Source organism: Stegostoma tigrinum, chromosome 12 (genome assembly GCF_030684315.1).
Source record: "Stegostoma tigrinum isolate sSteTig4 chromosome 12, sSteTig4.hap1, whole genome shotgun sequence".
Classification (NCBI taxonomy): domain Eukaryota; kingdom Metazoa; phylum Chordata; class Chondrichthyes; order Orectolobiformes; family Stegostomatidae; genus Stegostoma; species Stegostoma tigrinum.
Window position 1 is genome coordinate 28475984 of NC_081365.1, and position 23253 is coordinate 28499236.

At 39.7% G+C, this 23253-nt stretch overlaps 1 protein-coding gene across 2 annotated transcripts in view; it reads right to left on the reverse strand.

Moving 5' to 3' along the window:
• Positions 1-23253, reverse strand: part of dcbld2 (discoidin, CUB and LCCL domain containing 2) — a 109056-nt gene that overhangs the window by 34566 nt on the left and 51237 nt on the right. For both annotated transcript variants that reach the window (XM_048541424.2, XM_048541423.2), the window contains exons 4-5: positions 3266-3317; positions 654-726 (exon numbers count right to left, since the gene is read on the reverse strand). In XM_048541424.2, coding sequence (XP_048397381.1) covers positions 654-726; positions 3266-3317 — 125 coding nt within the window. The remainder of the gene's footprint in view (positions 1-653; positions 727-3265; positions 3318-23253) is intronic.

Genomic DNA, 23253 nt, shown 5'->3' on the forward strand with positions numbered 1-23253 from the left:
TAAATACACTCTACTGAAATCAAGATTTCAATGGGAATTTAATTCAGCACAGATAGACCAACACAAGGAAGAGGTGAAACCTTTAAATTATTAAGGCATTGGTGAAATGGTGATCTGTGGATTCTTTCTGGATGGATAAACTAAAGTGGGTCAAAGTGATCTACACTGTCAGCTTGTGAAGTCTTTCTTTCCTTTTATTTTGGTTTAAATGGAGATGATGTAAAGAATGATAAATTTTTAAAATGTCAATAGCATACTGGTTCTCTCAACTCGCGAGATTATATAAAATCACAACTGTGATCGCCAGTGCCTGCAACTCTCAAAGATACATTCCATTATTCATAATATGGAGAAGTGAAAAATGCCTTATAAGAGGTAATTACAACACAGACAGTAGTGGTATATTTGTCAGAACTATGCCCCTGTACTCTTAAAAACTGCAATTTGTAAAGAAACAGTTAACAGAAGACAATCACAAATAACAAATCGTAATAACTGGGTGACATCTAAATTATTGCAATATTCATCAAATTAACTGTGGATCTCAGGACACACGTGGGTATTCATAACGTATATCATAATCAAACACTTTCTTTCGGCTAATATTCAACAACATGTTTGCTGTCTGTCAATCTCATCCTCTCTCTACTTACATCTCGATAGCCGTGAGGGATGGTTCCTGAAATGTCACCAAAAGGGGTCAAGCATCCTGCAGGACAATACTTGCTGGGAATAAGAAAAAAAAAAGTCAAGTTGTGAATATAACCTACTACGTAATTGTTCTAAGGACAGAGAGTCAGTGAGGCAACAATAACTGAGCGCAAGTTTGGCATAATCAGGAAAAAAAAGGGGAGATCAGAAATGATTCTTTAGAGAGGCTGGTTACAATGTAAAAACCACTTTTACAAACTATTGCTTTAGTAGAATAAGTATGCTTTCTTAGCAGACAGTTATTTAAAAAAAACATATCGCAGAGTATGCAGAGTGAAGATCAAATTGAAGAAAACATCAACAAAGAGTTGAAATACAGGACAGCCTATTTTTATGCCAAAATGTCAGTCTTGAAGAAGCTGCTAGGACCTCTACTGACAATTTATTGATGCACTTGCATTTTCCAATGCCACAATACCTAATGTAAGCGTAACACAGATGGCAAAGTCATACAATGATACCTAGGTCAGCGCCAAGTCTCAGCAGTGTTCCATCATCTCAAGATTCATTTTCAGTTTATGTAACAAGGCGACACATGATTTGAGGGCACCATTCTGACCTGGAGAAATGCCTCCTGGGAGGATTAAATGCCTCTAGACATCTGGTTCCAAAGGATTTCCACCACTGGAGGTTTTCCTCATCTCGTATCTTGGCCTGGTGAAGACCAACTGATAGAGACTGATGGCTATGATTAGTCAATAACTCTTGTTGCATTGTGCAGCTGCAAAGGTTGATAGAAGGCGAGCTAAATTCTCAATTGGCTTCCATCTCGCACTGTTCCTGCGAGCTAGCTGCAAAGGCAAATGTTCTCTGTAGCTCTGGAGGGATCAAGAACTAATGTCAAGTCCATGAAATGCACAAGTGGATCTCTCTCCGATTTTTCCTCTGCAATTTCTCATCCTCAAGGTCCACAAGAATGAATTCCAGAGAAATTCTTGTATCACTTCAGGTTGTTGAAAATAAATTTTACATTTCTCCAAAACACTTTGATGTAGAAGAAAAAGCAATCGAAAGAAGTAAAAACAAAAACAAATTTTCCAGAAGTCTAAAACAAAACCTATGACATATGCAGGTTTAAAATCATTTCATAACCCAGCTTCAAGAAATTAAAAAGTGCAAATTGAAAGATCTTTTTGTTCTGACTAGCTTATAGGGCCCTACAGCAGTTTCTACACATTTCTAAAGTAAACAGAAGAATATTGTAAGCCAGTTCAGTTCTGTTCATACCTGCAGCCTTTACAAAACTCTTGCACAACAGGAATGAAGATCCAATGTTTTGAGCACAGTGTAATGCAAAGTAACTGAATGGCTCAAACTCAGCAAACAGGTCCAACTGGATGTTTTAATTGCCACATTTACATCATTCCACATTTCATTGTAATAGCATGTCCTACTAATTTATGCCAAGTTACAAATTGTTGATGAATTTTAATTATTTTCATCTACAAATTTACTGAATGTTTTCTTGCTCAGTGTGATTTCATGCCTAATAATTGACCAAACAATATCAAGCTTCATGTACATTTACATCAAATATAATGTGTTGGTAACAATGGTGTTCTTGGCTGAAATGCACTATAATTTGAACCATGAACACTCTTCAGAGTGGCTTTGCAACCTGGCTATCAGTAAAAGATAATAAGTTAGATAGCATTAGACAGTTTAGAAAGCTAAACACAATGATACTGAAAATAAGGCCTTAAATATAACTACTGCCCATGTATTAATTGAACAAATAAATAAATCATCCTGTTTGGTGTTTATATTTTCTCCGTTCTCCTAAGTCAGAGAATGGTGCCCTTGAACCACCACTGGATAATATGATTAAACACCGGTGAAGGAATTCCTCTTTATCCTTGAGAGAGGCCAAGTCCTTTCATCTCACAACTTTGGTTAGTATCCAACAGTATCAGTGTCTTCATGTCTGTATGCAAGACAATATGCCCTGTACTTTATGAAGCAACAACCTCTCCAGAAATAAGGCCTAAAACAAAGGTGGGGGATGTTATCATTAAGAAGTGGGGACTTGTAGAGAAATTTAAAATCACAAAAGGATGGGACAGAGAGGTTGAGGTAGCATGTATAGGTGGATACTGCCAAGAACAAACCTAATAGGCCAGGAGGCTGCAGAAACTTATTTTTGAAAGTGATGGTGGTCTTCATTGTTAGAGTTAGTGCTTGATGCAGAAACCATGCCACCATTTTGATAGGTGCAAAGGAAAAAATAATATAGCACAGAGGCGGCCAGTGAATTGGAATAACCACTCACAAAGAAAATAAACATCAACCGCAGCCTTTTAGTGAATTATAAGTCTCTGCAATTACTGAAATTTTTGTTAATAATGATACATTGAACTTAGTTTATTTTGGATCAAACTTGGTTTTCTCTGCTGAAAGCCAATTTTACAGTGTTTTAAAAAAAAGGAAACACTATCCAGATTAAAATCCTACATTCCATTACAGAAAACATGAAGGAAACCCTCACACAGCTTCAAAACATCCTTTGTTCACTTCATTAAAACAAATTCTAAACTTAACCCATTAGAATCCTCACCTGAACTCAGGCTCTGTAAAGTGGCTCCCTTTATCCAAACAGGTAATTAAATCTGTAGAGAAAAGTTTGAAAGAGAATTAGGCCAATGTCAAAAAGGCAGACATTACAAGTGATTGACAGGCAGTTTTGACCTTGCACAATGTTACCAGTTTAGGAACCAGAGCTGTTTGTCCCATCCACTTTGACAATTCGGACTCAGATGCCACAGAAACTAAGCATAAGATGTAAGAGCCAGCGTGGGCCATCTGGCTTGACAATGCCATCATGATAATTCTCAATTCTATTTTCCAGCCTTATCTACATGCCTCTATTTCCTTACTGGTTAAACAGCTAACTCTATTTTCAGTACATTTAATGACCCAACATTGACAGCCCTAACTGATAACTATTTCCAATGCTACCTTCCGAGGAAAAAAAAATCCTCAACTTTGTCTTAAAATGGTCAACCCCATACTTTGAGATTATGTCCACTGTTCCTAATCCTTCCCACAAGTGGACATAAACTTTTCTGCAGCTACCTGGTCAAGCCCCCTAAGAATCTTACATGTTTCAATAAGATTGCCATTCATTCTTCAAACCTCCAATGAGTCCATGCCCAACCTACTCAAACTCTTCTCGAGCAAAATCACCTCCATACCCAGAATCAACCTAGTGAACCTTCCCTGAACTGCCTCTATCCCAGGTGGTTGTTCCTTAGTTAGATAAGGGGTCCAAAACTGTTCACAGCATTCCAGCGGTTGTCTGACTAGTGCCTTGTGTAGTTTCAGCAAAACCTCTCCCCTTCTTAAAAATAATTCCATTCTCTTTGAAATAAAGGCCAATAGTCCATATGCCATCCCTATTACCTAATGAACTTGAATGCTAGCTTTCTATGATTCATGCACAAAGAGCTCGAAAACACCCTGCTGCATCTTCCTCATGTAAATAAAATTCAGCTCCTCCATTCTTTCTGCCACATTTTGTTACATTAACATTCCATCTATTGGGTTTTTGCTCAATTATTCAACTTGCCTATAATCCATCTGTTCATTTTTTGTGTCATCCCTACTAATTGTCTTCCTACCTATTTGAGAATCATCCACAAACTTGGCAATAGTACATTTGCTTTCAAAGTCATTAATATATATTGTAAATAACTGTGGCCACAGCACTGATCACTGTTGCACTTCACTGGTTACTAGTACCCCGTTTGAAAATATACATTTACCAGTTTCATTTTATCTATGAAGCTTATCACCCCCTCAAAGAACTTTAATAGATATCCCCTTCTTGAAGCCATACTGACTCTACTTGACTGTTTAGTAACTTTACACTATTAAATTTGAAATTGGATGTCCTCACCCTGAAGACTGATGCAAATTATTTATTCAGCTCCTCTGCTATTTCCTGATTTCCCATCATTGTTTCCCGAATCTATAACTTATATTCTCTTTGGTCTCTCTTTTTTCACAAATTTAAAGAAGCCCTTACTGTCTGTTTACATACATACTTGTTTGCCCTCAATTTATTTTCCTTTTTTGACAAGCAGATGGAACATTAGCAGTTTGGGGAACATGAGATTTTGCTCGCTTTTGCAAGCCAAATACAATTACAGAATACAAACAGACTTCACAATTCAACAATGCAAATGCCTTGCACATGTCACAGGAAATATAATCAGTTAACTATTGTGTGCAATTTGACCACAGAAACACTATTTCTAATTCATGAGCTTCCTTTTATTCATTTTAGAAGAACAGTTATGGTAAAAATCAGCATTAATTGCCCAGTGCCAATTACCCTTGAAAAGCTGGTAGTGAGCTAGTCTCTTGAACTGCTGCAACGTATTCAATGAAGGTACACCTACAGTGTCATTAGAAAGGGAGTTCCAGGAATTTGACTCAGCTGCAGTGAAGAAATACAATAAAGTTGTAAGTCAGGTTACTGTATAACCCAAGAGGTAAAGTTGCAGGTGATGGGGTTCCTCTGCTTCTGCTGACCTTGTGGTTGGAAGATGATGCTGAAAGCAGCAATACAACTTGTACACGGTAGATAGTACTGTCAGTGTTGGGTGAGTACTGCATTGCCCTGAATGACATCAAGCTTCTGGAGACTTGCTGGAGTGCACACCATTCCGCTCCGCTCCGCGCCACCCCCCCACCAAAAATGCAGGAGGACAGTATTCCATTACATTCCAGCCTTGTGCCTTACAGATGATGGATAGGCTTTGCTGTCAGCTTCTTTCCATGAATCAAAACTTCAAATACTGCAGCTATTCCACTTTTATTCTGTACATCAGTGCATGCTGCGCACACTTCCTGACCATTTAACTAAATGATCATATTATCAGGCACAGTGCCATACGGGGCTCTTTACCTCAGTAGGAAGTTGGAAGATTTTCCTCATTACTTTATATCAAAGGACAAGATTAACTCATTTCCTTTGTGCAGACTGCAAAGCTCCTGTGACAGAAAATGGAGCTTTCCCGGCTGCTGTGGTCAGCTAATCAATGAGCCCCATTACTTAAATGATATTGTGAGGTCAGCTTTGCACTTTAGTGAGACTAACTTGAGCCACATTTGTGACCATCAACCCCCTAAGCCATCTGGCCAAATATGAAAACCCTTTAGAAAATTAGTTTGAAAGCCATGTGGGCTACTCAGATCAACAAAATTTAGAACGGGCACAAACCCATGCCAATGGAAAACGATTGCGAAAAACATCCAACTTCACAAACTTCACAAAAATGTATCAAGATGTTAGTACTTACTCCCACATAGCATACAGCAATTTGGAACTGTCTGTATATGCCAATCAGGAGTTTGCCAAGAAGCACCTCTGACTTAAAGTACTAAAATATTTATATCGGCTTCCTACTTTCCACATTATAGTGCCCTTTGACAGTTCAGCGACAGCCATGGAAGATGTCAATGACTTTTGCAAGATTTTTGTTTTAAAATTAATCAATGCATACTGCAAGACATAATTAAATCAAACTCCATGAATCTGGCTCCGTTTTTGCCAGCTATATACCGTTGAAGTTGGAAAAACAGGTGCGGATGTTTAGGAACAAGATGGGAAAAATGTATTGGCTGGATTAGGAGGTTGAAAATAATTTAGCTCTATTAGGAGAAAATGCAAACCTAGAAGATGGAGATATAGGCCATCATTAAACATTTCACATAGATAAAAGCATGGATAAAATCACAAAGAATTGCCCACTTTAAATATTCTTCCAAACACTTCAATTTGAGTTGTATCTTTTAAACCTTGTTGGTATTGTAATAAATAATGAAAATGACTCAGTAATAAGAATCACTGTGAAAATGTTCTTATCATTAATTACAATCTGGCTTTCTTTACTCCCATTTATGAAAATTTGGGTGGTACTGTGGCTCACAGCGCCAGGGACCCGGGTTCAATTCCACCCTCGGGCGATGGTCTGTGTGGAGTTTGCACATTCTCCCTGTGTCTGTGTGGGTTTCCTCCGGGTGCTCCAGTTTCCTCCCACAGTCCAAAGATGTGCAGGCTGCATGGATTGACCATGCTGAATTGCCCATAGTGTTCAGGGAGGTGTAGATTAGGTGGGTTATAGGGGGATGGGCTTGGGTGGGCGCTTTGACGGTCGGTGTGGACTTGTGGGGCTGAAGGGCCTGTATCCACACTGTAGGGATCTATGATCTACAATGTATTCATTCCAGTCAATATGTACAACCCAAGTGGTTTTACACTGTTTCAAGTCCCTCAGTATACTATGCCCGAAGGGCCTTAGTTCATGGTTTACTCCATTGTGTTTCCGTGTAGCTGCCCTTTGCTTTCTTTTTGAATCCCTCATCACACAGCCTCTGACTTTGGAATGTGCCAATTGTCAACACTTGATTGTCAGCCGAGTTCAGGATTGCTGCAGAGCCTCTTTCACACAGCTGCGGACATTTATTTTTGTGCCCATAGAACACACAGTCCTACATGATAGAGTTACTCAGGATGAACTTTGCCAAAAACCACTGCACCTCTTTTCAGGTCTCACAAGGAGATGGACAAAAGAGTTCTCCTCACAAAAGCAACATTGAGGACAGCATGCAAACAGATTACAGAGATGGTGAGGGATTTGAAAACAACATTGAAAGTTTCAATATAGTGATGTTGCTGGATCAGGAGCCTGAATGGGGTAATCAATGATGAGGACTTGTGATTTTGGTTTTGAATAATTTCAAAGTCTACAAAGGGTAGCAGATGAAGAATTAAAAGATTTTTTCTGCTCCAGAATATTCGCCCATACTGCTTTCCAGGTTATATCTACAGCAGCAAAATTTCAGCAGAGTAGTCCTGGCACATACTCCATTTAGGGCAGTATAATTTTCCAACAAGTCATAAAACAGGCATTAGGGCCTCTTCATGAAGCCTTTAAACCACCTCTTACTGTTTCAGCATGCCAAGTTGCTGCTCAAGAAAGTTACTTTGGACACCACTGATCTGTAGCCTTGCACAGTTAATTTTGCATATGCCAATGATAATGTATTTCACCTGTTTGGCGCTTGACATGGTACTTTGTGCCAGTCGCAGCATGAATAACCCAACCACATTCTACTACATCCCTGGCTACTGGGATATACCACTGAAGTGAAATTAATATGGACCATATTGTAACAATTAGTTAAAGTAGTAACTTTCTTACATAAGATTTTCAAAATATGTGCCTGCATTCTGATCGCACAAATATTACAACTAGATAGCTTTCTTTATAAAAGAATGGGGCTGGACTAAATTCGAAAAAGTCAGGACCTTGCTGTGTAATAATGTTGAAAAATCCTCTCAGAAATGCCATGTCTCCAATTAATGGTTGGTGTTATTTCTTCATTAGTCTTCACTCTATACTACGGCACACCTCTCACCTATAGGGCACACATTTCTCTGGATTCCTTAGTATTAGGCAAAATTAGACCTTTTCTTCTGAATAGTATTATGTTAGTTTTATTGACAGTGTTTGGTAACAATCACAGGTATTCAGAATCTACACCAGTCTGCGTGGTTTTAATTTAAGTCCAGTTCCAATGATTTAACAGCTATCTATGGCAATGATGTCTGAAGGTACCAGCACATTCCTGTTTTGTGTATAGGACTGGCAGAGTGGGACATTATGAAGGCAATTAGCATTTCATTTCAATTAGTTTGAAAATGATAACGCAGCCAACCACAACCTTTAAAGTGGGAGTAAGGGACACACATAGGCTTAAATTCCACATTTTTACTACTTTATTCCACCCTCTTGATCCTCTCCTGTATATCATATGGATCAAATTACCAAATCATTGCTTGTAGGACACAGATTAAGTCACAAACTCCGAAGATCTGCATTAATAACACTAAAGCATCAGCAGTCAGTAAATGTGAGAATCCCTCAGTAATATTTTCTTTTCAATGTGAATGTGTTGTGTTCGTGCCTGACGCTCCTTGATGACAAATCTCAGGTCTGGTTATCAATAATGGGAAGCATCCTGAATGCACATTGAAATCCCATTGACTTTTTTGTGCCATTGGCTAGAGAGATGAATGGGACAGTCTTCTGAAATATTACAACAGAAATCAGAATAACAGATATAATAATGCTCCAGCATTCAGGCTATACACAGAATTTGAAGAAATAGCAGCAGAGATGGTAGGAATGGAGATGAAAACTGAAGCCATCCCTGTAACTGGGAGTGCGGCTAAATCAATAGTGGAGGAAGGAATGGTAACATACATTTCTGCACACAAACAAATTTACACATATTGCTTAACCTTGCCCACGTGTGATCATAAGGGCAGCATGGTGGCTCAGTGGTTAGCACTGCAGCCTCAAAGCAGCAGGGGCCAGGGTTCGATTCAACCCTTGGGTGACTGTCTGTGCAGGGTTTGCACATTCTCTCCGTGTCTGCGTGGGTTTCCTCCCACAGTCCAAAGATGTGCAGGCTAGGTGGATTCGCCATGCTAAATTGCCCGTAGTGTTCAGGTGGTTGGGTTATGGGGGATGGGTCTGGGTGGGATGCTCCAAGGTTCGGTGTGGACTTGTTGGGCCAAAGGGCCTGTTTCCACACTGCATGGATTCTATGTTGATTCTATGATTCATAAATTCTTATAACGGCAAATCTTGAGTTCCTTGCAAAGACAAGGATCTTGGCAGACAAACCACAAACTCTGGTGACCTCTCAGCCAGCAGATTCCCTTCTATGATGCGCCAGACTTCAAACCACATCTGAGCTGAGAACCACAGGAGATAAAAGTCTGGCTTTTCTTTGGTGTGTTCGGATTCTAAAGTATGTAGGAAATACATACATTTCTTTGCTTTCATCGGAGACAGAATCCTGCAGAAAAAGACGCACTTAAACAAAAAGAAACAAGTTTAAACGTCAATTAACAGAAAAATGTCTAAAAGATATCCAGCACAAAATCACCTAATCTTGAGGGGTGGAAATAGCCAGACTGCTCGTTCACATTCAAAAATTTGAAAGACAAATAATTCTCCTTCACTTTCCATTAGCAGGCAAGAAGAAACAGTCCTCATTAACACAGCAGCTGCAGAACATGCTCTGTTCTCATGTTGTTACAATTAGGAAGGTTAGTGCATCTTGCACTCTCTTCCTATAGGGAAAACATCTATTCTTCAAATTAAACACGTCCTAGGGATAGCCCTAACCAGACTTAAGGGAAGAAATTGAACAGTTTTGCTTTCCTAAAACAGGAAAGTGTTTTTCCAAAGGAATGTGTTACCATTGGTATTCAAATTATCTCTCATATTTATTATATGGATGTTAATTTCATCATCAACAACACTAGGTGATGTAGTTAGTGGTGGCTGTTGGGATGAAAATTTCTTACAACCACTGAAACCAGCAGGCAGACTCAACTATCATTGTATACACTAGACTGGCTCATAGTCTAAATAACACACAAATCCAGCTATTCCAAAGGGCAGAAAGACATCAGAGCAGTGGAAACTTCAGTCTTGTGTTGGGACTGTGCACCAAGCAATGGATCCAGGCACCAGAATCACACCTAGAGGTCCAGTGGTTTTCTTGGGAATGGAAGCTGTACAGTGCTCCTTTACAGGGGTTACCATCCTCTTCTGCAAGGAATTTCTCTCGTTCCCTAGAATCCATCCATGCTGTCTTGGGAATGGAGTTACATGACAACTTCCAGGGAACAAATATTTGTAGGGAACAGGTACTCGTTCTGGTTGCAGCTGGATATTGAGGGAGGAGAATCTTTTTCCGATGTGTCTTTGAAATAAACTCCACGAAGGCCTGTATGCTGTCACCAAGTCTCCCTTTTATTTAAATGTACACAGTACATGGCACTGACCCAGCTAGCACAGAGCTGGCTCCTCGAGTGAGCAGAACCCCTGACACTCCAGTTTATATCTGTCAGTCAGAACTCCCCGATTGGATCAGGTTAACAGTCCCAGAGAACTCACATCCTATGAGATCCACCTGGCTGACACAGTTCTGATCGCTGCATGTCTCATTGGCTGGGCACTGTGTACCCTGATTGTCAAATAGGTTTTAATGGATGATGCACTGAACCCAGGGTGAGTTTAGCGGAATCCAATATCCCTCTGTTGCTAAATGAATGTACTGTCTGTCTCTGGCAAACAGGACATGCTGCTGAAGAAGCAGTTTGAACAGTAGGTTACAACATCTGATGAGGTCAAAGTAATGGCCTTTGGGGGTCAACAGCGTTCCCTTTTAGTGACTGTGGAGAGGAGATTACCCAATCCAAAGTCTCCGGCACAGCAACACTGGACACTCACACGATTGATGCTGCCAAAAAGCAAGGGGTGGATGTGAGCCCAAAACGGTGTGTAATGTTAGGGACCACATTAAGCAGTGACCACAGAGCAGGCCAGAGATGTCACTGCACCACTTTAACATAGAAAGGGCCAAAGTTATACACAGTAAAAAGTAACTACACCTGAGTGCAAGCAAAATCATGTAGCTGAACTAGAAAGTGACTGGTAGATTCAAGCTGTACAAACACTCAAGCTTTTGAAAAAAGTATTTATGGGATGTGGGCACCGCCGGCTGTGCCAACATTATTACGCATCCTCAGCTTCTCTTGGGAAGGTGATGATCAGCTGTCTTCTGCAGTCCATTCTGCATAGGTGGATGCTCAATGCGTTACAGGGAGGGAATTCCAGGATTTTGACCTAGTGACACTGAAGCAATGGTGATACATTTCCAAGTGAGGGCAATGCTTGACTTGGAGAGGAATTTTCATGTGGGTGATGTTCCTGCGTATTTGCTGCCCTTATTCCTCAGATAATAATGGTGGTGGATTTGAAAGGTGCTGTCTAATGAGCTTTGAGGAGTTCTTAGTGTATCTTGTAGAAGGTACACACTGCTGCTTTTCTGTTTTGGTGGTGGAAAAACTAAATGCTTGTGGATGTAGTGCCAATCAGTGGGCTTTGTCCTGGATGGAGTCAAGCTTAAAATGTTGTTAGAGCTGCACTTATTCAGGTGAGTGGGAAGTATTCCATCACACTTCTGACATAGTGCTTGTACATGGTAGACAGTCACCGGGGAGTCAGCAGGCTGAGTTACTTGCTGCAGGAGACCTAGCCTTTGACCTGCTCTTATAGTCACAGTATTCGTATGGCTAACCCAGTTCAGTTTCTTGTCAATGGCAATCTTGAGGCTGTTGGTAGTGGGGGATTTCAGTGGTGGCAATGCTATTGAACGTCAAGGGGTAATAGATTATCTCTTGCTGGAGATGCTCATTATCTGGTACTTGTGTGGTGTGAATAAAACTTGTCACTTGTCAGCCCAAAGCCTGGATACTGTTCAAGTCTAGCTGCCTTTGTACATCAGCGGCTTCAGCATCTGTGGAGTCTCAAATGGTGCTGAACATTGTGTAATCCTCAGCGAATATCCCCACTCTGACTGTATTGATAATCGGTAATAGCTAAAGCAGCTGAATATGGTTGTGCCTCAGGCATTAATCCAAGCAATGTAGAAAATATCTGGAAAAAAAACTGAAAGAACTGCGGATGCTGTGAATCAGGAACAAAAGCAGAAGTTGCTGAGGAAGCTCAGCAGGTTTGGCAGCATCTGTGAAGGAGAAAACAGAGTTAACGTTTCGGGTCTGGTGACCCTTCCTCAGAACTCAGAACTTAGAAAACATCTACCTTGAAGAAGTAAGGATTTACAGTAGCAAAGTAAGTTATTCAATCCTTCCAGCTTCATTCAATAAGACCATGGTTAAATTGACTTTTACTTCAATTCCACACTTCTGTCCCCAATAACTTATCATACCCTTGTTTATTAAGAATTTACCTGCCTCTGTCTTAAAAATATTCAAGGACTCTGCTTAACCTGCCCAAAGACTCCCAAACCTCAGAAAAAATTTCCTGATCTCCTTTAAAAAGGCAACCTTTTGTTTTGAAACCTGAGTTCAAGATTCTCCTATCAATATCCAGCCTATCAAGTCACTTTAGGATCTCATCGGTTCCAATCAAGCTGCCTCTTTCTCTTCAAAATCCAGCAGTTACAGGCCTAGCCTGTCCTATCTGATCTCATAAGGCAATATGCCCACTTCAGGAATTAGTCTGTTAAACATTCTCTGAACTGCTTTCAACACATTTACATCCTCCCTCAAATAACGAGATCAGACTGTATATAGTACTCCAATACTGTGTGCTACTGTTGTGGTATCATCACCCATCATCAGGCCTGTGTAAAAGAAACATAACCACCTGACTTTTGCCCGGAATTCCTCTCACTATAATCTATATCATTCTGCGTGCTTTCCTAATTATTGCCATGAATATATCAGTTTTCTGCCCCAGTTTGCCTGTTGAACAGGCTCCACGTGCTGGAGTGATGACTTTTGCACAGGCATTGGCAATTAGACCAAAAAGATGGGAAGAGCTCAAATTTGGAAACTGTCAAATTTGGAAATTGCCAAACTTGCTGAATCCATCGTGCTAAAACATACCCTGAAAGGTGCAATTTGAAATTGATGAGCATGATAAGGGTGTTTGTGGGCAGCAGTACAACACAGGCAGCCATGGATCAATGCCTTAACTTTCCATTGTTACCCTGAGACTGTGATGTGGCTTGCAAAAGAAAATAAATGCTTCGAGGAGGGATTATTGTAAACTCAACAACCACAAACATTAAATTATACCATTTCTCAACATGTCCGCTGCCCCCTCTTATCAGTACATAACCTAATTCAGTCTTCCAGCAGAATGACTAAGATAGCATAGGTTCAACTAATAAATTGAGGCACATTAACTAAAACAACAGGCAACCAATAGCTCTTAATACAAGGTCATCAGGGCCTTTAGATTGCACTGTTAATGGAGGGAATTTATATCTGCTCAAATTTCCTACATTCAGATCAATACCAGGGAGACTAAGGTGGATTGATGTGAGCATGCTGCATGACAATTCTGGATGCACTTCTACTGCATATTTGCCAATCACTGTCTGACTGACATGAGCTGACTCCTCTCGGAATAATGCCCAACATCTGAGCAGAGTCCATAAATAATTTCTGTCTGAGAAGCTCTGCGCTGCAAATTTCTGCCACTTCTGACAATTCAAAGTCAAATCAAGAATTTGGATTCGCCTGAAGGGATGGATTTGTACTAAACTTGCTTGCCCATGTTTCTGAGGTGACAATATATATGCATCAATATAATTATCACTGCAATATTAATGCTGCAATGGAGAGGAAAAATCTGATTTTCCGCTCTGATTCATCCTTTAGCAAGCCCTTCTCTGCTTTGTGACATCTGGAAAGCCTACAGGAAGAGCTGAAATACATTCCTAAAAAGCAGGAAGGTGCAGGAAGAAAACTAATTAGTACATCAGCATCCGATAATCTTGAATTGCACTAAATTCTCCCTGTGATCAAATACTTGGTCTCAACACAACAGCTCTCTTTGCCACTTGAGAAAACGAGTTCAATACTTGCAACCTACTCTTTCAGACAGCCTGTTAAGAGAGTGCCCATGTATTACTCCAGTGAACTGCTTAAATCGATGCCAAAGTTTAAAATGGCACCATGATTTTTCAGTACAAGGCTACAGCCAAGTACCACAAAAGTACCTTACACAACAGAAAGATTAGCAAAGACGAAATAAAAGCCCAGACTAAAGGCTGACTTAGATTTTTAGCCGCGAAAGTTACAGAACTATTTAACTGACATTTTAATCTTTTACTTAATAGGTTTATTTGTGTATGGTACATACCGCTGAACATGTGAGTGAGCTAATATCAGAGAAAGTGGCAGTGGAGACATTACAATTGGAATCAACATTCTGAGATTTAGGAGGAAACCACCAGTGAGGATGATTGTCAGTGCTGGCCATTAACTTTTTAGCAGGGGTTGCTGGATAATGTTTGGCCACGGAGTGCAGTCTATATGAGCTCAGTTTATCAAACTCTCATAACACAGTCCCACAGCCAAAAAGCAAAAAGTGGCAAAGCCTTTGGATGTGAGGGAAGAAAATGGATGGAAGACTTTTAAAAATGCCCAAATTAAATATAGAAAATGCTGGAAATTAAAAATGGATTGCAATGCAGTCAGCACTACGAACAAGTTGCATTTATAGAGTACCTCCACTAACATTTAATGTAACAAAATATCTGAAGGCAGTTCATTTGTGTATTACAAAGTTAAAATTATTAATGATGCAAGGCAATGTTTGATAGATGGTAAAAAAGCTTTGTTAAAGAGATTGATTTTAAAGAGCATAACTAAAGGACAGAAGACAGGCAAATATAGGAAGGGAACATAGTCATGTTAATAACAACCATTAAATAATTAATTGCTAATCTGGAATTGATTAATTATGTGGGTTAGTTTATTTAAAACAGCAATCCCCATCACAAATTAGGAAGGAGGCATTACTCCAAATTAACTGATATCTGTGTGTGCAGCTCGTAGATCCAGAGTCTTTAAAGGAGAACTCTCTTAAAAGGCCAGACACACACACAAACATTCTTATAGAATATAAGGGAATGTTGTAAATATTTCCAATAATGATTGAGCCTCGAATTCTCTATTGTGCTTAACTTGCTGATGGGTTCAGATCTCACGATGATGACTTTGTTCCGAGGTGTTGTTCATTTCCACAGTATAAGTGATATTGTCAACTGTCCATGCTTGTTTTGTCAAGCTGCAGTTTCCATGGTTTGTAGCTGCTGTTTCAGAATGCACTTATGCACAACAGTCAAGGTTTCTTTCAGATTAGCAAGTGGCAGATCTCATCCTTGAGGCTGTTTCAAGGTGGTTCAAATCTTGTTTTGCTGTTTTGTTCCTTAAGAACTTTCACCTCATTTTGGAGGTTCTGATTTTACAAACTGTATTTCTCAAATTCTATCGATGTTTTAGCCTTCCTTTCGTCCAATATAATTTTCTTATTGATAATCTGCTCTAAAATGAGTCAAGCCTCTTCAATTTCTTTATTTCTACTTTCTTGGAAGCTTGATGCACTTTTATTTGCTGTGAGATTGGATTATATTACTCTAGATTATGATTGAGTTCTTTCAATGAAGCATCATTACTGACATTTATTTCTGAAGGGACCACCTCATTTTAATTTGTCCCTCTGATTCATGTATCTGCACATTCTCCACCAGTTTGTGTAGATCTGTCACTTCATTCAGCATCGCCTTGATCTTCACCGATGTTTCTGTGGCTGCTCCTCCTTGGTTCTGTGTCAGTTGTTGTGGACCTTTCTGTAAACTGGTAATTGTTTCAATAGATTTATGGCTTTAACACCTTGTAGATCATCTTGCTTTTGTTCCCTGTCTGTCAGCTCTTCATTCAACTTTGTGGGCTGAGCAGAGGTAAAAGGTAAAGGCCATAATCCCACAGGTTGACGGGGCTGCTCTCTTATTAGAGAGAGAGCCAGCTGGTGGTGGCTCAGCCCGAGGGTCACCATGCCTCAGGGAGGGGAGAGGTTGAGAAGGAGAGCCTTTCGTGGTGCAGGAATTCAACCATGCTGTGTTTACCAATCAGCATTGCAAACCAGCCATCCAGCAAACTGAGCTAAGCCATGAGGTATGCCCTGAAGGTTTCATTATCTCAAAGATGGTATTCTCAGTTAGAATTTATCCTGAAATGGACATTCAGCCTTGTCTTCTTGACCTTTTGTTAATGTCTCCTTTTTCTCAATTCATTGCCTGCCGGACAGTTAAGAGTCAACCAAATTGCTGTAATCTGGAGTCACGTGTAGCTCAGACCAACTAGGGACAGTAATTTCATTAGTGAACCAGTCCAAGAATTAACAATGGATTCATGATTAACATGAGGCTCTTAATTCCAAATTTTTATTGAATTTAAATTCCAACATCTGCCACAGGTCCCTTGTTCTGAAGAAGGGTCACTGGGCCTGAAACATGAACTCTTGATTTCTCTCCGCAGACGCTGTCAGATTTTCCAGCAATTTCTGTTCTTGTTTCTGATTTCCGTCCAGTGATAATACCACTAGGGTTGTCGCCTCCCCACAGACTTGCATTCTAAATGACACAAATTCTAGTCCTAAACATGGACCCTGATCTGACTCTGAATTAGTCTTCTAATATGATCCATAAATGTGGGAATCTATTAGCTCTTCAGGTATTAAACCTGATATGTTAAATGTGTAGATCTCCATTCTCAATTGTTACGAAAATCTTAACGGATCAGTTTTCTTTTTTGAATATGCTCAAATCCAAAAAGCATAGCTCTGAACATGGTCTGAATGTTTTGAATTCTGTTAGGAGCTCTGCTGCACCCAATATAAACTCGGGAACTTTGTGAATCATTTTCTTAATATGCATTTCACCTTCCCTTGCTTACAATGATCCAGCACACAATTTGATCACTTGCCTTTCACAAATGTGTTATACTGACCTCTTGATAGGATTTGTCAGCAAGTTATGTTTTCACCAGTCTCCAACATCAACAACAAAGTCAGATGGGGTAGGCTCATGTATTTCAGTACACTCTAATGACTCTGTGTTTCACCTCTAGATTAACTCAATTGCTGGCTGATCAAGAACGACAGACTTCAACATCACGCTTTCTACTACTGTTCACCGTGCAATGTTAGTAATAGTTGAATTCATCAAGGATCGTTCAATCCCTTGGGTTAATTTTACTTAACACAGCAAAACATATTATACTCTTTTGAACTGGATGCAGCAAACCAATTGATTTGCGTGTGTAGGTTAGCATTAATTAACAATTTTAGTGCGGCAGCTTAAGGCATAGACACTAATAGTAAAGTAATTAAAAATCAGGAATGAGTGAGAGATCATTAAGTGATAAGCACAGACCTTAAGGGGTTCGGAACGGTTGGATGACATTACAGTGGTAGAAGGTCAAAGCCATGAATAGATTTGAGAACAGGAATGATGATTTTAAAATCAAGACTTGGCTTAACTGGGAGCTAATTTATGTTAGTGAGTATAGGAGGTTGATTGACTGGGACTTGGTGCATGTAAAGGGCAGTAGTGAATTAGATGACCTTAATGTTTACAGAGGATAGAATGTAGGAGGGTGCCTACGACTGCATGGGAATAGTCAAGTCCATAGCTAGTAAAAGGATGGATGAGGTTTTTTAGCAGTAGATGAGCTTAAAATACAGTGGAATCCGGTGTTAACATGGAGGTAAAAATAGATGATCTCAGTGAGAGTGCAGCTATACGGTCAGAAATTTAACTTGGGTCAAATATGAACAGGCTGGTTCATTCTCACGGAGTTATCAAGGTACTGGAGGTAGAGAATGGAGCTTGAAGTGGGACCTGTAAACAACGTTTTCGCGATACTTTCTTGCTTTCCAATACAGGGTGTCTGACAAGCAGTCTGGCAATTCAGCAACAGTGCAGGAGTCGAGAGAGGTGGAAAATGCAACAGCAAATTAGTGCGAAATTAGCTAGCATTGATAACGTATCTTCTGGTCCTATATAAATTATTCACCCTTTTGAAAAATGGCTTGAATCCAACATTCTGACTCAGGTGCAACAGTGCCAAGGCAAACGCCTTTTATTCCAAGGTTGACCAAATAGTCACACTTGAGAAGTTGAATGATCTTGATTTTCCATATGCTAATTAACCAGCTTTGAATTTGTACCTTTTTAAAATTTTGTACATGCACATTTAAATACACTCTTCAAGCAGTAAGATAAACATTTCTGAACCTTTTTTGTAATAAATAAATTCATTTAATTACACTATTCAAAAGGAAAATCAAATCATATTAAAAAGGGAAGGGAACTGTGATTGTTTTATATTCAATTAGTTCTGGCTGGTCTCTGGGAACAGGCAATTGACTACAGTACCAACAGATGGGTTAGAATTTGCTCTCTCCCTTGCAGCTGTTAAGGCTGAGTTTGGTCAGGCTATACGTAGTTCCCAGTAGACATCAGTTCATGACTTTGTCATTAAATATGCCACAAATAACACAAACAGGGTAGTCTAGCTCTATGAGGTCAGAGGACAGTCAATAATACAGGAAATAGCAAAGTCATTGTGTCACAGCAGAGATTCCATTCTTAATGTTGAATCAATTTAGGTCTAAGAAATCACAGGACAGCTGTACTATATAACTAGTGCTGTAGATAACCCAGAAGTGTCTGATTCTGCCATGAGCTCAAAGTGCAAGAATGTTCTGTTAGCTGAACCGTTGATAAGCAGAAACATTGATTTATACAGGCTGTCAAAGTATCATGGATTTATCTGGTTACAGACATAACTGGGCTGGATTCACTCCTGCTTTGATCACTTGTTTGTGGAGGTCGTTGGGCTATACCATAAACAAAATTGAGCATTTCCAGCCCATTGGTAATGCATCACTGCAAAAACTCCTTGGCTCTGATAGGAATAGATATTGAGTTACCGTAACCTCACCTCATTTGGTATACAAAGATCGAGAGGCAGAGTTTTCTGCAGATCTGATTGTCCCTTTATCCCCATTCTTTGTTTCCTCTACCAGCAGCAGAGACAGCTAAAAAAAAGGAAGAGTTTTAAAGACTTGTCTTGGGTGGTAGACAAGGAAGCTGGAGGTTGAAAGCCGCTGAAACCAGCTAAGTATTTTACGTGCATTATTTGAAGTAAACTTTAGTGTTCTAAGTGTGTAGATTTCCTCAAGATCGTTGGAACTTTATTTAACTTTCTTTAAAGGGACCTTCAAACAGTGAAAACAAAATGTCATGCTTTTTAAATTACAGGTATTTCACAAGTGGAGCTGAAAGCAATTGTTAATACATGTACGTCTGTCCGTATGTTTTGTGACTATTAAAAACAGTGAACAGCTCAAAGTAGGCAGCTGAAACATGTGACTGGACCAAACAGTAACGTTCTGGAAACTGCTTTGAAGTCAACTTCAGAAAGGCAAGCAACAGCCACATACCTCTTGATGGGTCGGAAATGCTAATGATTCAGTTATAATCTCCTTCAGAGGCAAATATTGCCAAGGGCACACCGATACAATACCACTGTGACTTACACCCATCATACAAGTTGCGTTATTGATTTTACATTGACCCCATTGGGACTGTTTCTCCTCTCACAGTATTGAATCCAACAGCCCTTTTAAGCATATAACTTGCAGACAATTAAAGGGATCAGCACTGTCGTATACCACATCTACAAGCAAAGTCAGCACCCTTAGCTCTTGGCTCCAAAAGGGGTAAGTGTCTGATGTGTAAAAAAACCAGCCTCCAACCTGTATTTGTGCACTCTCCTAAGTAAAAGCCTCCTTTTGCCTAGACAGTAAAGCTGAAATCACATTTCATCAAGACCCTTCAAATTACTTTTGAAGGGATTTTGTAAAAGTAAAAGCTGCCTACACCACCTCGGCTGCTGGCCTGTGAATCAACCCATCACGACAAAGGAACCCCAGACTGCTAATTCCAACTTTGGGTTTCTGGATTCGGCATCAACACAAGTACATTGATAAGTGGGGAGGCAGTGGTATCGTGATAATATCACTGGACTAGTAACCCAGAACCCCAGGCTGATATACTGAAGATACAGGTTCAAAGCCCACCATAGCAGGTGGTGAGATTTCAATCCAATTTTAAAAATTTGGACTGAAATTTTTAAAAAAACTAGCCCAATGTTAACCAGGTAGCCACTGTCAACTGTTGTTAAAAAAAATACTTATCTGATGCACTAATGTCCTTTTAATGGTCTGGCCGACATGTGACTTCAGACTCATAGTAGCCAACTCTCAATGGCCCGCTGAAATGACCTCAGAAAGCCCTTAATTAAGGGACAATTAGGGACAGGCAATAAATGTTGGCCCAGCCAGTGATACCTACATCCCATAAAAGAATAATAATAAAAAAGCTGGTAATACGATTGTTTTTGTCTTTAAGTTTTATGGATTAAATAATCTCTTTAGGTTCTCAATTCTATTTCTCTGCGTAAGCTTGTACCTGCGCATGAATCATGAATTGCCCTGTGTGTACAAATACGAAGTAAACTTTTGTTCTTATTTAACAATACCAGAGTGTTGTGGTCCTTGAAACACCAGACTCAACAAAAAGAGGGAACGAGGCAAATATAACACTACTATTTTATGGAAAAAGGAGAAAATAAAACGGCTATCCACCTTCCAGCCAGGTAGTGAGGAAAGGGAAAGAGATTGCTTTTAAAACTCAATTTGTAACAATTGGTTTGGACATATTTTAAAATTGGAGCCTGTCCTGGGTCACTCAAGTTCTTCTGCCTAGTTGCAGCCCCATCACATGGATGTCAGCTATAAATGCAAGTAATCGCCAAGCTATGCCTGCTGGTACCAATACTTCCTTGTTTGTAAACATAATTGGATTGGTTGATCGTGGCACTCTTCCATCCCAAACAGTAACTGCTACTGGAAGAGTTCACACAGAAGATCTTCAAGATCATTTTGATCAGAGACCAAGCTCAATGCAATTACTAGTTAATGTTTAGCTCTGCGGCATTTCTTCATGTTGAAATTCTGTTGCCTAGCTCCAAATCTTCCCATGCCTGTCCATTCAGTGACAGAAGCATTTTGCCGAAAATCGTCCCACCGTTACCAGCTCTATCCTGCAATTTCATTTCTCACAAGCATCAATGCTAATTTCTGGCAAAATTATTGATCATCTCTGCTCCCATCATCCTCTGCATTACAAAATGTTCTTCCTCATATCCCAGCTGCATCTCTTGCTTAAAACTTTAATTCTGCACCCCCTAGTCCTTGTACAATTAGCTAATGGAAACTACTATTTTTTTTTGTCCACCTTAACTAAATCTATCACTATCCTATAATTGGTTCAAGGAGAACATGACTAGCCCCTCCAAACTTGTATTACACCCCAACCCCTGCAATTTCAAGAACCATCTGGCAACTCTCCTCTGCATCCTTCCTAAGGGTTGCTGACTAAAATAGGACTCAATACGCCAGTTGTCGCAGAAGCAGAGCTATTCTAAAGACAGTATCATATTATTTTCTGTATTTGATAGTATTGACCAAAGTATTGGCAAAGATCCGTAGCTCGGGTTATGGATGAGGTTGTTGACTTGCTCACCAAGCTGGCTTGTTTTTGTTCAGACATTTCATCACCATGCTAGTGTTGACTCAAATGAAAAACAAATAATTTCAAAACACACGACAGAAACTTTGTGAGGTGTTTACACTGCTGCTTTGTTCAAGCAGTTTTAGATGGCACAGTATCAGGACATGTGTGCACAGTGAGATTCAGTAAGCAACAGGTAGCTGATTGGTTTGTGCAATTAAGAAAGGTCATGGATGCCAAAGCTTGATGCCAACTCTCTGATTAATTCCTAAGGAGCGAAGCAACTTGAGGCTATGAACAGTACTAACAACATATGGCTCTACTAGTTAAAACTCTAATTCCCCTTTAAAACCCTGCATACAAACAGAGAGAAGTGCCTGGACCACAGGAAGGCCAGAAGGTTTTCTCTCTCTCTCTCTCTGTAGAGAAATACCTCAAGCCCGAGGAAAACCCGTTATTTTCCCCCCACCAGTTGCCGTAAACTGCTTCCTTTAACCAGTGACTAAAAAACTTTGTACTTTACATCGATCACACTATGTATGCCTCCTACGAAGAAAATGAGAGAACCTGGAGAAAGCAGACTGAAGGGAAGAAAGTCCTGGAAAGCCAGAAAAGCATCGCAATGAACTCTATGGACTTGTGCTAGTGAACTGTTTCTTAGTTTCTTCCCCTCCACCCATAAATCCAATTATTTTTGTTTGTGTGCAGGGTTTTAAAGGGGAATTAGAGTTTTAACTAGTAGAGCCATATGTTGATAGTTTATAACTGTTTACTCTCATCAGAGTATACTTATTATGTAGTGAAGTTCTCATGAAGTACAGGAACCTGGTCAGTGCTAATTGTTAACTTGCTTGACAGTCATGTAAATTGGGGATGTTGTGTGCTTTGATTAAATCAAACTTCTGTAGCCAGCCCTGCAGATTGAGAATCAATGCACTTTTCCAAGTGGGTTGTAACATTTTCTACACATTCAGCATAACTTCTCAGTATTTGTACTGAAAACCACTATTTATTGCTTAAGGCTTTCTTCATATGTCTGACACCTTCAAAGATCTCTGACCACAAACCCAGAACTGTTCAAGGACGTTCTTTAGAATCTGGTCACTAATTATGTAATATCTCCGTCTATCACTTCTACCAAAACCAGGAAACTTACATGCTGATGGAAGACTACATTACAATAGATAAGCAAGGCAAATGCTTTAAAGCAAATTATACATTTATGCTCAATAGACGGGCACATTTAAGTTAAAGAAAGTGATTGCAAATAACTTGAGCAACTGCAGCACTAGCTAAGAAATAATATTTTCATAATTAAATAGCTTGCAGCCAAGCTCAATTATCTGGCATCAAGGAAAATAGTTCTTGGTTGTGTTATTAAAAAAGCAAGCAGCAGTAAATTGGCTATCTGTTCTATATCACTCATTACCGTCTATGAAAACAAAAGTCAGAAGAGATGTGAAACAGCTAGCCAATTTGCTTTAACCCATT